Below are 16,586 nucleotides of genomic sequence, written 5' to 3' on the forward strand. Positions count from 1 at the left end.
TAAACAAAATTAACTATAGTTGCTGCCATAACAGGCCTCACAGCCTCCAGAGTGATGCTATGGCTGGGATACAGACCTTAGCTTGGTCCTATCTTATATTAAAAACTTAGAAACGTGCTCAGCTAGTTTTGCCACAATTCCTTGCACCTGCCGGGCAGGCTTCTCACGAGTGGCAGCATTCTCATTCTGTACAGCAGGTATCACCACCAGCGTACTTTGGGAAAATTTAATGGACCTAGGAAGTTTACATGACCATATGTGAGAATGTTCATGGTTTCTTGCTTTATATAAGCTTCTCTATGATTTCCTAGATTATCTGACTGAAAAAAATGTGTATCTTTAACTTGAAAAAAATGTGTATCTTTATCTACTGCCCTCACAGATATGCTAAGACAGTTACCAATACTTAAAAATTGGGAGAGTTCTCAAAAAAGTCTAGACTCTTGGCTAAACTTTATGGTTATCAAAGGGGAAATGTGGCGGGGGAGGGATAAATGAGGAGTCTGGGATTAACATATACACACCACTGTATGTAAAATAGATCATCAACAAGGACCTACTGCATAGCACAGGGAACTCTACTCAATATTCTATAATAATCTATATGGGAAAAGAATCTGAAAAAGAATGTATATATGTATAACTGAATCACTTAGCTGTACACCTGAAACTAACAAAACATTGTAAATCAACTATACCCCAATATAAAATAAAAATTAAATTAAAAAAATCAAATGGTTTGCAGTCCTCAGCCCTCCTTTCTACATTTGTGCATTTCCGCAGGCAGCGACCTCTACGGTTGAGGCTAGAGGCCCACTTGGACTGGCCATGTTTACCATGTGTCTCTTCTGTTTCACTCATTTCATGTGATGTTCCTGATCCCTGTAGGGTTTGGGCTTATGATATGCATAATACACACATTCACTACTTTAATCCAGCACTTATAGAGAGACTGAACCTATATCTCCAAGGATAAAACCACCTGGGAGTTACATAGTTTTATGGACTGAATTATGCCCATCCCTTCATCCCCCATCACCACCAAATTCATATGGTGCGGTCCTAATCTCCAATGTGTCTATATTGGAGATTGTGCCTTTACAGAGGTAATTAAGGTTAAATAAGGTCATAATGGTGGGAGGAAGCTAGTCCAATACAACTGGGGTCTTTATCAGAAGAGAAACAGGCACTAAAGATCTCTGTCTTTTACTGCAAGAGAGCACAGAGAAAAGGCCATGTGAGGACACAGTGAGAAGGTGGCTGTCTGCAAGCCAGGAAAATGCCCTCATAAGGAAATGAATTTTCCAGCACTGTAATCATGGACGTGTATCCTCCAGAACTGTGAGAATACAAGTGTCTGTTGTTTAAGCCACCCAGTCCATGGTACTTTGTTATGGCAGTCCGAGCAGAGTACTACATACGGACCAAACCCAAGTTCCTCTCGAAATGATGCCCCACTTTTGTTCTGCAATGTCTTTGAGTAATACAGTTGGCTGCTGGAAGCCCTCCTCTTTTCTTTGGGGCCATTTCAATCTGCTGAGAAGATGAATTCAGCTATTCTCTATTGCCCATCACATTTTCTCCAGAAGTTGATCAAAGGGGAGCATATAACCTTCACTACAGCAACACGAACAATTCAAATCCATTGCCATACTAGCCAGCTGGGTACTTTGCCATTACATAAGTGCATTTTTCCCTGATACACCTTTTAGAAAGAATATCTAAGAAATATGAAAACACTGCTGATTTTTTTTTGCATTTAAGCTTTCTTATCAGTGAACTATTGTAAGCCCTATTATTTACCGATTTGCTAAAATGAACCAATCACTAATACATTTTATATTATTATTATTTTTTTTAAAAAAACCTTGACTAAGGTAGCTGGGAAACTAGAAGTACAGGAGTAAAAGACCTAACTCCTCACTCTTTTATATCCACTAAATGAGAGCATTAGGCTAAATGAGCATTTCTTAAAACATTATAGGAACAAATTATCATTATAGAGAAAAAGGTGGGGGAATCGATGAAAAAAACTTAAGGAGCAATGAATTAAATAAAGTTAAGCAGGTTTTATTTTAAACTGCAGGACTTCTCAGTACCTTTAGCTATTCTTGTCAATCCTACTTGGAATGGCTATCAGAATTAAGAAAATTTTATGAAACGTTATCCTTTATAAATTAACAGGACTTTCACAACTTTAATATCTAAGATTATGCATTTTAAAACAATAACATCTTGAATCACTTTCTGAATATACAATTTTAAAAGAGCTTGAGATTTAACTATAATAAAAGAGGAAATTCTAAAACTCCTATAGTAGGATTTTCACTATAACCCTACTGCTGTTTAATATATAAAAGTGACCAAAGCGTTTTTGTATTCCTCAAATTACATAATTCTTTCAAAAACCTTCTACATACTTCTCAAAATCTGAATCTGAGACAATTTATTTCAGGTGCAACACATCATTATTTGATCTAATTTAAAGATTAATGCCATTGTTATTTTGATAGTCTCTTTCACTTGACAAAGCACAGCTAATGAAGTAAAACTTTCCAAATGTTATTTTCTATGTTTACATGTTTATGTTAAATGTTTACGTTTTCATAGGCCTGGCATCTATTTGTTCATTTTAAGATAGTGTTTCGTTAGTTTTGGTGTATATATGAATCGCCTGGTTAAAGCTCAGATTGCTGGACCCCAGGTTCGGCGAGTCTTAGATGGAGCTGATAATCTGCATGTCTAACAAGTTCCCAAGTGCTACTGATGCTGCTGATCCAGGTACCACACTTTAAGAACTATGGCTTTTGCTGGTCCCAATTTATTAGTTGAATACCTGGGTTGTTCCGTTGGTCTGAGGTTCCTCAGCCCACCTACAATCTGGAGCCTGGAGAGCTGGTTATCCCAAATGCCTCCAAAGTAAGTCACCTTTGTATTGATTCCTAGCTTCTGCTATCATAAGTCTCATTTCCCAAAGACCAACAGATTTTTCCCTCTCCTTTAATGTTTTCCACTGTCAGCTAACAATGAGTTGGTCATTAGTTTCAAAATGTGGCCCACACTTTGGATTTCTTTCCCTCTAATCACTCCTTCCTATTTTCCCACATAACTCGTTCCCTCTCTTACATAATATCCTTGCAGTATCTTGTCTCTTTTCCCAGTCTTATTTGTCTCTTTAGTCAACTGGACGCTATCGCTAGCCTATATGAATATATAGCCTATATTCGTTCCTTTGTTCATTCACTCCACAAGCATTTGTTAAAAGCTCAATGTATCATAAATATGATGAAAAGTTTGCATTCTTGAGCTTACACTGTAATGGGGGAGATACAAAATAAACATGTAAACAATAATTAGGAGTGATGTGTACATTGAAGAAAACAATATACGATAATGGGAAAGAAAGTGACTGGAAATGAAATGTACCTTAGCTACTCTGGAAACACTTCGCTAAGAAGGTAACATTAAGCTGAAACAGAAATATGATGGAGGCAATAATGCAAGGAATGTAGAAAAGGGCATTCTAGGCAGAGGAAGCATCAATGTGAAAGCAGAAGTCCATCGTGTTTGAAGCTAGTGAGAGTCAGCGAGGGAAAACAGTTGAAGAATAGTTCAGGTGGGGGGTGGAGTGAGCAAAAGTTTTCATAAGCCTTCTGTAACCACATGCTTCACACAGACACCTCGTGTACAGCCTAGGAGACTAGCGTATACACAGGATGAGAGCTGGCCGACAGGAGTTAAAACATCAACAGCATTTGAGTAAGGAGGAATGGATGACGAATATCAGAATTCACTGCCTAGCCTCTGGAGTTGGCTATATTAAAATGCACTATGAATTGTACACAGTTCTTATTTCAGAATGTGGACACATTAGGTCTTACCCTTTCGTCCCCTTCATAAATGTTGAATTAAAGAACTACTCTAGGTACTGATATACAGTAGCTCTGGAAATAGGCAATCCCTTCCTGCTTAAGAAATTAAAAATTCTGAGTGAAGAGGGGGCAAAATCAGGTCAGAAATATGTCTTACAACATTATTTCACAAAGACAACATTGTCAAACAGCAGTGATTCTGATAAAATTGGCAAAACAATTCCCAGCAAAATAATAACAAGTATATGAAACACACAAACCTGTAAGCAATTTGAAATATGAAAGAGATTAGCTTTTAAAGCAAGAGTTGTATGCTTTCAAGAAACCCCTCAAGAAAAGCATCAAGCTTATTTTACCTGAAAATTAGAATTATGTTTTTATCTTTATGTCATTAGCCCCCAGGTAGATCTGAGAGCATCTGAATTAAAGGAATTTATCAGCCAGGGTTCTTTTCAAGTAAGGAACAGAAGTCTATGTTTATAATTTTGCTTTGGCAGATATTAAAATTTGCCACCATGTAACCTGAAATTTGTTAAATGTTCTCAACAGCAATGCAATTTCTTTTAGTGTACAGAGCTAAAAGTCTTGTAAGCAAAAGAACCTTAGTTTTCAAAATGTTCCAAAATAATTATTATATCAAAATAAAAAGTCCTTTGGTTTAATACTGTAAAACTCCTAGGATCTCATTTATAAAATTGCTTTATGCATTCCTCACCATCAAATATGCTGATGACATTACCTGTCTGCATCCACCGTCACATCATGAACCCCTCTCTGGATGACATCCCTGGAAGTTGCTGTGTCTGGTATTCGGTTCAGACTCCTAGTATACAGGTTGAGCCCTCCATCTGTCATGTACCTGAAAATAAATGCCTAATTAATCAACAGAAAATTAATTGACCTCAGCTGTATAATTTAACTTAATAAACAAACGGTGTGCAAAATTTTTAATAATTATGCAAATATGCTCTATTATAGTTTTTTCTATATGAATATTCTACTCACCAGGAAGTATTAGAAAATCTTTTCAAGTTTATTAGGAAATTAATCTTCCTTACTGCAAAAAGTAACTAGCCAATTATAAGACCTTCCTTTTTCTCCCCTTTGTTATCAATATTTTGAACAGACTTAGAGATAATGTAACTCTTAGCAAAATAAGAGCATGATTATTTCATTTTGTAAACACTATCTTTGAAGCACTGAAGGTCACAGGAGTAATCTTAAAATTAGATTAATTTATTTGATAAATAAAATATATACAGCAATTGACCACTATCATAAAATAATTACTAAGATGTATTAAATGTTTAAGATGTTGTCAGAAACCGTTCTATATAGTTTACATGTAATAACATTATTATCCCCACATTAGTGATAAAGAAAATAAGTAAGCACGAAATGGTTAAGGACTTACACAAGGTCACTCAACCAGTCCCAGCAGAATTGAGAATAAATCTAGAAAGTCAGCTTCAGAAACCATGACCTTAACCATCATGCACTGCTGTCTGAACTGAAGGACCACACGGCCTGCCCGTTTCCTGTCTCTGAGAACTACTTCCTTGCTATCACAGGACCACCATCTTCACACAGGGCTGGTAGACTCCCATAGTCATGTTACTATTTGATAATCCTTTCTTGGCAATGGGGGATTAGAACAGGTGTTAATCTCCTACCCCATGTGGGGCTAATCAAATGTTTCTTTCTTGAGAAATGGGATTAACAGATAGCTCATCAGTCTTTCTATGTGGAAAGAGTTTATGATAATGAAAACCCAGGAGCTTTGGGTATTTATCTTCACCAGATGCAGAGGCACAGAGAAAGCTGATCAGCAAAGTAGGAAGAATGACACAGGTGCACAAAAAGCACACTTGGCCATGTGGTTTCAGCTTCACAACTTCTCCTGGGGTTCTAGGAGATATCCTTGCTTCCTTGTAATAAGATCCCCAATTTGCTTAAACAAATTCGAGTTAATTTCACTATTTGGAATAAAAAATTTAATCATGACCGTATTAAAGATCGACCAAATAGTTAAAACTACGATTATGAAGCTGGCTAATTGCTTATATGATTAGTAAATTCTGTCCTTATTAGTTGAAGGACCTTAAACAAATTTCTTAAACTGTGCCTCAATTTCTGCCTCAAAATGCGAAGAATAAAATTTACTGAAGATAGATATTATGGTAATTAAAGGAGAAATACATAAAGCTCTTAATATGAGAACCCTATAAATAATAGTGACTTGTTATTCACAAAGTCTCTCCCAACATATGTTTAAAAGGAAATATATGAATTTTATACACAAAACTAAAAGTCATGCTGTATTATCCTCATAAGGTACTCTACATGGTTAATTTTCCTGATAACCAAAGAATTTAATCCCACCAAAATTAAAACAATAAAAAGAGTACTTTGGTTCCAAAATGTGCTGAAGACTGACATACTCTTTTAAATGGAATACTAGATATGACAACTTTTTTTGATAACTAATTCATGATTATGAGCATCAATTTCCTGTATCATATACAGTGATACTAAATGAGACAATTAAAGATTAAAGGATATTTGTCCTTCGTACTTTTAAATTTGTCAGCTGCCATATTGATGCTGTCAGTGTTCTATTGTTTACTCTTACTTCCAATTTCTTATCTTTTTTTTTTTTTTGCGCAGGCTCAGTGGCCAGGGCTCACGGGCCCAGCCGCTCCGCGGCATGTGGGATCTTCCCAGACCGGGGCACGAACCCGTGTCCCCTGCATCGGCAGGCAGACTCTCAAGCACTGCGCCACCAGGGAAGCCCAATTCTAAACATTTTTATTGCTTCTTTTCTTAAGGTGAAGTGTATGAAATTCCTGATAAAGTGTTTAGTGAAAAACATTTTTCTCATTCACTCTCCTTTTGAATTTTTAAAAAAATTTTTTCTATTTTATTTTATTTTTGGCTGTGTTGGGTCTTCGTTGCTGTGCACGGGCTTTCTCTAGTTGCTGTGAGCGGGAGCTGCTATTTGTTGCAGTGTGCAGGCTTCTCATTGCGGTGCCTTCTCTTGTTGCAGAGCACGGGCTCTAGGCGCATGGGCTTCAGTAGTTGTGGCTCATGGGCTCTAGAGCGCAGGCTCAGTAGTTGTGGCGCACGGACTTAGTTGCTCCGCGGCGTGTGGGATCTTTCTGGACCAGGGCTTGGACCCGTGTTCCCTGCATTGGCAGGCAGATCTTAACCACTGCGCCACTAGGGAAGCCCTGAAACTGTGTTTTAAAAGTTTGGGGATGGTAGAAATGTTCTCTCCAGGTAAGTGAGAGACCCCTTTTTAAAAAAAACTATCAACATGCTTGATCCTAAACTTAACCTCAGGAGGAAGTTAAAACAATGTATACATGTTAAGTTTTATATCTTATTGGTCTGTCTTATTCATTGGTGTATCTCTAAAAGTGTTTAGTAAAGTGTTTTGTATATAGTTTGGTATCAACAAATATATTAAACATTTGTTCAGCTGAATTTAAAAGGCCTCCCTACTGCAGGAAGAAACCATGACAGCAGATCTCAGCACTTTAGCCATAATGGTGATGCATGTAAACAAGAAATAAGATGGAAGATGACTTCTATTAGAAACATAAGCTTTCAATTATTCAGTGTTTACAGAAGAGTAAGTTCTACAGACAAAGGTTAAATGCTTTGAAAACTAATTTTCCAAAGAAAAAACAACTTTAAAATTTCAATGAATTAAGAAAAAAACCCAACTTTTTTAGGAAGCATTTCAAAGGATACTCATTTTCCTTTGACCCTGGGATTTTCCAGGCAATATCAAATAAGTTTACAACAGGTATTAATTGAACCAAAAATAGTCATCAGTGTCTATTTCCTCTGTTTACAGACACTGTCACATTGGAATGTTGGTAGGGCATTTTCATAACAGAAGAGTTTGTTATTTGAAAAATATATATGGGCATCACACAAGCAACTTTCTCATTTAAATTTTTTTCTTGAAAATTCTTCCTTCTTTTCAGCTTTTCTGAAGCATTTAAAAATCTAAAATAACATGCATTTCATAGTTCCTCTAGAAAAAATTGCTACAATCCAGGAAATATAAATGTTAGGAGATCATTTTGAAAGAATAATGTAAAATTTAAAAAAAGATTTCCTAATAATGTTATACCTAAACTTCTAAACCATAAGCTAAGATGAGTTTAAGACGTAATAGTCACAGGATGATCGGTACAAACAAAAAGTTGCAAAGGAAATTTGTGAAGGTTACTGACAGAAAGTAAAATCTCTCAAACTATGGAAGTCTTAGGATAATTTTAGCCATGTTCAAATTCTATAAGTTATAAGATGATTCACATAAAAAACGCAATAGTCTCCCAAAGCATTTCTAACTCTTCCTCCCTTCCACTGCCATCTCTCGTCTTCCTTCTGTTGTAGAAAAACTGCATACTTTGGCACATTTTCTTTACGTGTGTGTTTTCCATGTTAATATTTCCAGGCCATAGTGCTCCACCCTGCGCTAGAATGAGATATTAAACCGCTTCCTGTGCACAGATGCGTGGATTTCCCATAACCACCTCAAATACAGCATAAACAGACCATATATTGCCTTTACCACTAAAGCTCATGCTCCTTTTGTATATACTAATACAGTTATAGGGAAACACACCATCCACCTAGTTAACAATCTAGGTAAATGACTTTCTTCTTGTCACTCACCACCCTCAATTACTATAGGACGGAGTCTGTTCAGACCTGTGAATCAACATCACTATGTTCTCATTATATCTGGAATTCACTGAAATAGGAAGAAACTATAAACATCTTCTTTTTGTATGCCATTCAATCTCATTTTCTCAATCAACATAAATACATACAACTCTACCTCCACAGCAACTCCATGCTTTTTCAAAAAAAGCTTCATATTTAAATACATCATATTTTTGCAAGAGTATAAAATGTAACAGTACACATTAAATAATAATTAAAAAATAATATCAGTTTTCATGTACCCATAACCTGGCTTCAGAAAGAGAACATTTCCAGTTTCTTCAGTTACCATATAGGCTCTTTCCAGTCCTACATTTCTAAACCTCCCTTCTAGAGATATCTATTGCCCTGGATTTTGTGTTAAGCATTCCTTTACGGTTTAACCACATGGGCGTATATTCCTAAAAATACACTGTTTAGCATCTCATGCATGTGAACTTCATATAAATTGAATCACACTGTATATATTCTTTTGTGACTTATTTCCTTCACTCTAAGTTACATTTTTGCAAATCATCTATCTTGATGTGTATTATTGCATTTTTAATGTTAGTGTTATACAGCTTTGTTTTACAAGCACACTAGTCTATTTATCTGTTTGACTATTACAGACATTTGAGCTGTTTTTAGATTTTTTGCTGTTACAAACAACTCTGCCATGAACATCTGTATATGCACATTTCTTTATGCTCACAGGCAAGAGCTTGTCAAAGGTCTCTATCTAGGAAAGGAATCATTGGGTCAAAAGGGATACATACACATATTCAAACCCTACTTACTAGTCAATGCCAAAGAGATTTAAAAATATTTTCAGAATAAACTTCTACTTGTCTATGAATAAGAATTCTCATGTTGGCTTTAATTTACAAGTTCCAGATTACCAAGCAGGTTGATCAAATTTTTACTTTGTTATAGGCCATTTATGTTTTGTCTGTGAAATGTCTGTTTATGACTTTTGCTCATTTTTCTATTGGATTCTATATTTATTTTATTTTTTTCTTTCCCCATTGATAGTAATCCTTTATTAGTTGTACGTCTTGTATATGTTTGTGGCTTATGTGGGGTTTTATCCTGACATTTTTCTCTTACTTATTTTTATGTGAAATTAATTCTTCAGAATAAAAAGAAACTTGATCTAGATACCTTTCTAACCACACACAGTAAATGCTTCAGTTATTTTTGTGTAGTGTTTTAGAATGTGATAATTAGCTTTTTTGAGATTTTTAGACTCTGTTCCCATCTCCCACTTTTATCTGGACCTTCTCTATCTTCACTTTTATTGCTACATCCTGTTCAGTTTGCTTCTACTCCTGGAAGTTTTCCCTCAGTGTGGGGTCCTGTCCTGGAAGGGAGCTGTGGCTGGAGAGTTTAATGAATACATGGGGACAAGATTGCTCCACTCCCTTCAGATATGACCTTCAGCCCTTACTGTCTCTGACTGGTCAAGTGGTCAAAACCTTCCCAGCTTCAGTTGCTATCTTCAGATAAGCCCTGTGTGTTTTCTAGTCAGTTTCTCTTGGCTATTTTGTGGTTCTTCTGTTCTCAGTGTTATCAGACACCCCACTACTACCTTCTCTTTCTTCGTACACAGATGCTGATATCATTCTGCTCCTTTGGCTCTTGACTGTTTGTCCTTCATTGCTTATACCTGGGGTTTGAGGTGATACCTTGTCATCATCTTTTTTCAACAACGATCATGGTTTTTCCCCATGGTTTTGCTATCTAGTTGTTTTGTCTATTTTTGTGGGTATTTGGAAAGATTCACCTATGCCCCTACCATATCTTCCTAGAATTCTGTTTTTACATTCAATATCTTATATCAGAAACTGTATATAACAATTAGCTATTTGTTATGACATGAAAACACAGGGCATCTAAAATGTGTGTGTGTGTTTTTAACCTCTAAGGAACTTTAGTTCAGCGCTTAGAACACAGATCATGAACACAGATAATATTAAGGATTATCCCCTTGATCAAAGGTGCTAGCTAAGAAAACTATACTAATAATGAATGATTGCTGTGAAGCTCTGTTATGTTTGTTTGTAATAATCAACTCCTAGGAGAGAAATGTGGGCAAGTAGACATGTAGACAACTTCACAGGGTCAGTATGTCAAGATGGTTAAGACTGCAGACTGGAGCCAGACTGCTTTTAAGTTCAAGTCCAGCACTGCATGCATCAAGAAAGTTTGAATTCTCAGAATGCCAATGAACTAACTTTCTGAGTTCTACCTAAAGTTACTTAACCTACCCATGCCTCAGTTGTTTCATCTGTAAAATGGAGATAGTAATGATATGCTTATCTCTTACAGTTATGGTGACCTAGCACATAATAAGTGCTATATAAGTGTTGACTAACGTTACTGGCTATTTTTTCCATTAGCATTTCTACATTCACTAAAAATAACTCTCATATCTTGAATATGAAATGAATAGAAGCATTGTGATTAGGAATATGTGGTTTCCCATGTACATCCTTTTAAGCCAACTCAAGTAACCCTGCCCTTCCCAATGTCTTGAATGCTTCAATTATCACAAAGTTTCCTAAAGCAGAATTGTGGGAGCATCAGGGGATTAAAGCAGCATTAAAGTATCCACCTCCCTTTTAAAAAGTGTCATTCTCCAGAATTAAATTACTTTGCGTTTGGGCCATTTAAAGCAGGATTTTAGGTTATATTCTTGGCCCAACTATTTATCACTGTGACACCTGCAGATAACTTCAATTTCCACCCAATTAAAATATGTAACTTTTCCCCCCGTTTTCCAGGGTGTTCCTTTTTTTTGCTTTACACATGGAGACTTTTTCAAAGAGATTCATTATAAGTAAGAAGCCTTCCTTTGACTAATTCCTAATTACTGGCAGATTCACATTCCCAAGTGCTTAAAGTAATTTTTAGAAGAGAAGAAAGAGATAAGCCTTTGCATGCTTCAAGAAATCTCGAATTCTCAGAATGCCGATTAACTAATTTTCTGAGTTCTACCTGAAGTACGTGAAAAAAATGAAACTCGGGCTTCTCTGGTGGCGCAGTGGTTGAGAGTCCACCTGCCGATGCAGGGGACACGCGTTCGTACCCCGGTCCGGGAGGATCCCATGTGCCGCGGAGCGGCTGGGCCCGTGAGCCATGGCCGCTGAGCTTGCGCATCCAGAGCCTGTGCTCCGCAACGGGAGAGGCCACGACAGTGAGAGGCCCACGTACCACAACAACAACAAAAAAAATGAAACTCCTTTCCCATTTACTTCATGACATTCCTTCTTGCATGAGAAGAATATCCAAGATTAAACATCTTCATTCATTGCTTTGTCTTTTGAGCCTTTTTTGACCCTTTAATCACTAAAACATAGTTTAAAAAATTGGGGACAGACAGTTAACTTTGTGATTTAATTTTTTTCGTGAATTGTAGCACAGACTTTTCTATGCCCTTTTTTCTTAAAGAAAACATCAAATTAAAATTCCCCTGGGATATCTTCCTATCTTTTAACTTTAGGCTGACAAATCGGGCTGCATCCCACTGATGTTGACAATGGTACACTACATCTGCTGGTGAGCAATGAGGAAGTACAGCACATCCTGGGTGTCCTCCCCATAACACCCCAGTCACCCTTGAGCTGAGACCGGTGACACTGCCTGCTGACCACGTCTAGTCACGCTCCATCCAGGGGACAGAACTCTGAGTCATTCTTTAAATTTCAGTGTCCTGTACTCTACCATGTGAAAGAGAACATGTATAAGGCCAAGCAGGTAAACATCATCAGAGGAAGTTTTCAAATAGGATTTGTGTTATTTTTACTTAGTTTTTTCTTCTTCTTCTTCTTCTGCTTTAGACACTGAGTATGAATGACTCAACACAAAGCATGCAGACCACTAATGCATTCTTACATGGACTCATTTGTGGGACTATTCAAGACCTCCTCTGAAAGGCCAACAGAGAACAAAACTGGAGAACAGACGTGAGAATCAGGTTTCCAGTGAGGCAGGAAACAAGTAGGAACTACAAAGAATATACCAATATCTTAAAAATTTCCCATTAGTTCTGCAGAGACTAGCCAGCTCTCATCAAACCAATTTCCTCTTCCTCCTGGGCACAAAGATGAACATTGGTTCCTGGCCTTGCTGTCAGTGAGATGGGGCTGCAGCAGTTCTGGGTAAGGAAATGTGGGTAGAAGTCATAAACCCCACTTCCAGACCTAGTACATATTAACTATTCTTACACCATGGTTCTTCCTCTCTTTCGTCATCTGTCTTTTGAAATCAACACCCAGGGTGACGTCGGCAGTCTGGTTGGATAATAGCAGAGTTACCTACCATCCATCTTAGTTCCCAACTGATGATCAGAAACACCAGGAGGGGTTTTATGTGAAGGAGGAATTAACTTCTTTGTGTTAAGTTACTGAGATTTTGAGATTTCTGTGTTACAGAAGTAAGTTGCCTAATACCACTAGAGTCTTGGAAAATACAAAATGCTCCTGACTATAGGTATGCTGGTAAAATATACTACTATAAGCAGAACTCAGTTTTTTAAAAAATGACTTTCAAAAACCCTTATCTAAGAATGTATATACATACACACGTACATACATATGTACACATATTACTATTCATTTATTGGATAAATGAGCAACTATAAAAATATAAAAACACTAATGTGAGTATACGTGGGCCAGTACTGTGTCTATATGTTCACCACTGAACACACAGTGCCTTGAATGTTGCTTGGCACATAGGAAGAACGCAACAAATATTTTTGAACACATACATAATTCAGCTCATGACCTCTCTTCTCTATTCTTTTCCCAGGATTCTTCACACCTCTCATAATTTCTACTGTCTCCTATATAAGATCATATCCTATGATTATTAGGTTATTAATCATTAGGTTAATAATTATTACTGATAAAAATGTAATTGTGATGATGATGATAATTTACTGAACACATATTGTGATAGGCTTTGTGCTGAGTGGAATTTTGTGGGTTATTTTCTTCATTCTTAACAATTTCATGAAGATTTTGCAATTTTATCCTTATTATGGAAAAGAATTTGGATACATTAAGCTCTCAAGGAGTTGGCAGATAGAAAATGGTAGAAAGAGACTTAATTTAGACACTCCAACTCCAGGGGCAACTCAACTGCTTCCTACCCTAATTAACAATAACCTGTCTCCCTAATTCTAGACCTTTAGAAACTCAGAGAAGGTGGCCACCAGGAATGAACTGGTGGGTATCAGGATATCAAAGCAGAGCTGTTAAGTCTGATCAAAAGCTTTTTTGTACTTTTTAATGTCTTGTTCCCATTCAAACAAGCTTTTCATGACTGAAGTCAGGAAAGGTTACTTGTACAGAAGAATGCTTTCAGAGACCAGTCCTCTCAGATGCATAAGGACAAAGAAGAGGTAAAAACCTGGACTCACATGAAAAATACAGATAAAGTTAGTTGGGAAGCTTTTCCTTTTATTATAGAGCCTAGGTTTTGAAGTCAGGTGTATCTGAGTCCTAATGCAAGTCTAGTCCTTGCTTAGCTTTAATACAGTTGGGGCCAAGTGGGATAAGTTTCCTTATCTGTAAAACAGGTATAAAAATACTTACCTCATAAGGGTTGGTGGTGGGGAGGGGGTTAAATGAATTAATGTCCTTAAAGCACTTAAAAAGAGTGAAGTAGGTAATAAATTTTCAACGTGTCAACTACAGTTATTAATAGAAGTAGTTTTAATTGAATATCCTATTTCCTCTATTGGGGCTCATCCTCAGATTGAACTAAATATTCCAAATTGCCAAAATGCTTTTGAGAGTTTTATAATCACAACTCTTTTTGGAATGTAATAGAAAACAGAAGGAAAACAGGGGTTAACATAAAAAATCTGATGCCATCAAAAGAGAATAAATAGATTGAAATTTTCAGATCTAAAATGATTTTCCCTCAAGTTAGATTGGAGGTATATAATTGAAGAATGCTAGAAAATCTGTGTTCCTCAAAGCAGTTACAGGCAGCTTTGACAAGCCAAAAAAAAAAATCAAGCAGCTCAGCAAAACTCCTCCTATCTCCTTCCCACGTCCTTCACTACAAAATCTGTTATTTAAGAAGCATGTGAAAATCACTCTGAAAAACACAGGGCACATGTGTTTCTCTGAACTAACAATAGAAAAAGTTAATGGATTATAATGAAAAGACTTTATAGAAATTTTGGACATTTTACTGTTCATGAATGATTAGAATAGAAGGCTGAAATATCCCCAAATAACCTTAGATTTCTCACATTTTCTAATGACTTTATTAACTAACCTATATCCCCTTCCTACAGCTACTGCATTGTAGTAGACCACCTCTCTTTACACAATTCTGTTAGAGACCGGGGCCCAGGGCCACTTACCCACTGTTGATGTCATCAGCTCTGAGACTTTTCCCAAGGATATCACCATCACTCATATATCCACCAACATCGACTTCAGAAGACATGTCCAGGTCACTGCTTGCTTTCTCACTCATGTCAATCTGTGACATGTTTCCCAGCCGAGAGACAGCTGCTCGACGGAGAGGCGTAGTGTACATGAACCTGGAGGGGTCTGTGTGGATGAAACGACTGGTACTGCTGCGAGGGTAGCCAGCACCCAGGGAAGGAGCATCTCCAGCCTGAAGTCTAGGACATGCCTGGCCCAACCTCCAGGTCATGGGAGTGGGTCGACCTGTCAAGTTGGGTATAGTCCTGCCATTCACTTCCGTCGTCACAGTGCTGTCAAATGTTGTCTCCAGGGTGCTGTCAAATAAAATAGAGAAATCACTATATTCTGGTTCACTTGGGGCCATAGACCCAGAATGCATGAAGACAGGAACGCCTACAGTTGAGAGTCATTTCTTAGAAGTATGTCCATTTTCATGAAAGTCAAATTATACATTCATTTTGAGATTCTAAACACCTCTGCAGGTACCAAAATGTAGGAAGGGGCATTCATCACAGATTTTTTGCTTTCAAAAGAAACGCCATCATTACATTTTGGATAAAACAAAATATTGTTTCACATTCTCAACCAACCCTTAATTTAACCCACTGTAGCCTTCCCAGAACTTTTCTGGAAGTTAACTATAATTATGTTTGAAAGACTCTCTACCACCTCTCCTCAGATGCATTTTAATCACAACTTCCACCGTTGTTATTTGAGGCAGGCGTGAAAAACCATTTAGCAGTGATGGTGTTAGTTTCAGTAGCTAATTCAGTTTAAATGGGAAATTATACTGAAGAAGAGATGGATAGGAGAAAAAAATCACTGGGTAGGGCTGAGAAGTCACCAGTTGACTGTCATATAAAATTTAAGTGAGAAAATAGTAAAGGAAAACTAAAATTCCTTCTTTATCATTACAAGAAATTAAATTGTAATTTTTTCTTTATTGGCCCCCAAATAGGCAGAATTGAAGAAGACCTGTGACTTATCTGGGTCCCACGAAGACTGGACATAGTCTCTTCTAAATTCTGCCTCAAATCTGCTATATTTTTAACTGTTCTCATTCTTCTTGTTTCAGGGTCTTCACCTAGAAAAGTAACATAATAATAAAATTTTTATTCATGCCATTTACTGTCCTGTGAATAATCTGAATAATTATATAGATATAGATATGAGTTCCTTTTCGCAAAAGTAAAATAATAGGTAGAAAATTCCAAATGACTATTATTATCTGAAATTATAATTTTTTTCTACAAATAAAATGTGAATAGAAACAAATGTAATGTTACAAGTAATAATCTGAAGGGGTGATAATACAATAGTATTTCGTGGGTCTATGACCTTAATCATTGCAAAATGAGAGAGTCATTTGGAAATATACTGTACAGTGCTCCATGTTTCTAAGCTTAATTTAAATATTTGAAACTATCTGGATCCTAATTACTTTCATAATCACCTATTTCAAAGTGTGCTCAGAATAGCTGAGACAAACTTGACTTATGTAGCAAGTATACATTTATACTCTGGGGAATCAGACAGA

At 36.8% G+C, this 16,586-nt stretch overlaps 1 protein-coding gene across 2 annotated transcripts in view; it reads right to left on the minus strand.

The window, feature by feature from the left end:
* Positions 1-16,586, minus strand: part of NAV3 (neuron navigator 3) — a 361,382-nt gene that overhangs the window by 133,838 nt on the left and 210,958 nt on the right. For both annotated transcript variants that reach the window (XM_065887341.1, XM_065887340.1), the window contains exons 10-12: positions 16,025-16,133; positions 14,980-15,363; positions 4,612-4,731 (exon numbers count right to left, since the gene is read on the minus strand). In XM_065887341.1, coding sequence (XP_065743413.1) covers positions 4,612-4,731; positions 14,980-15,363; positions 16,025-16,133 — 613 coding nt within the window. The remainder of the gene's footprint in view (positions 1-4,611; positions 4,732-14,979; positions 15,364-16,024; positions 16,134-16,586) is intronic.

The sequence above is a fragment of the Phocoena phocoena genome, chromosome 11, assembly GCF_963924675.1.
Source record: "Phocoena phocoena chromosome 11, mPhoPho1.1, whole genome shotgun sequence".
Lineage (NCBI taxonomy): Eukaryota > Metazoa > Chordata > Mammalia > Artiodactyla > Phocoenidae > Phocoena > Phocoena phocoena.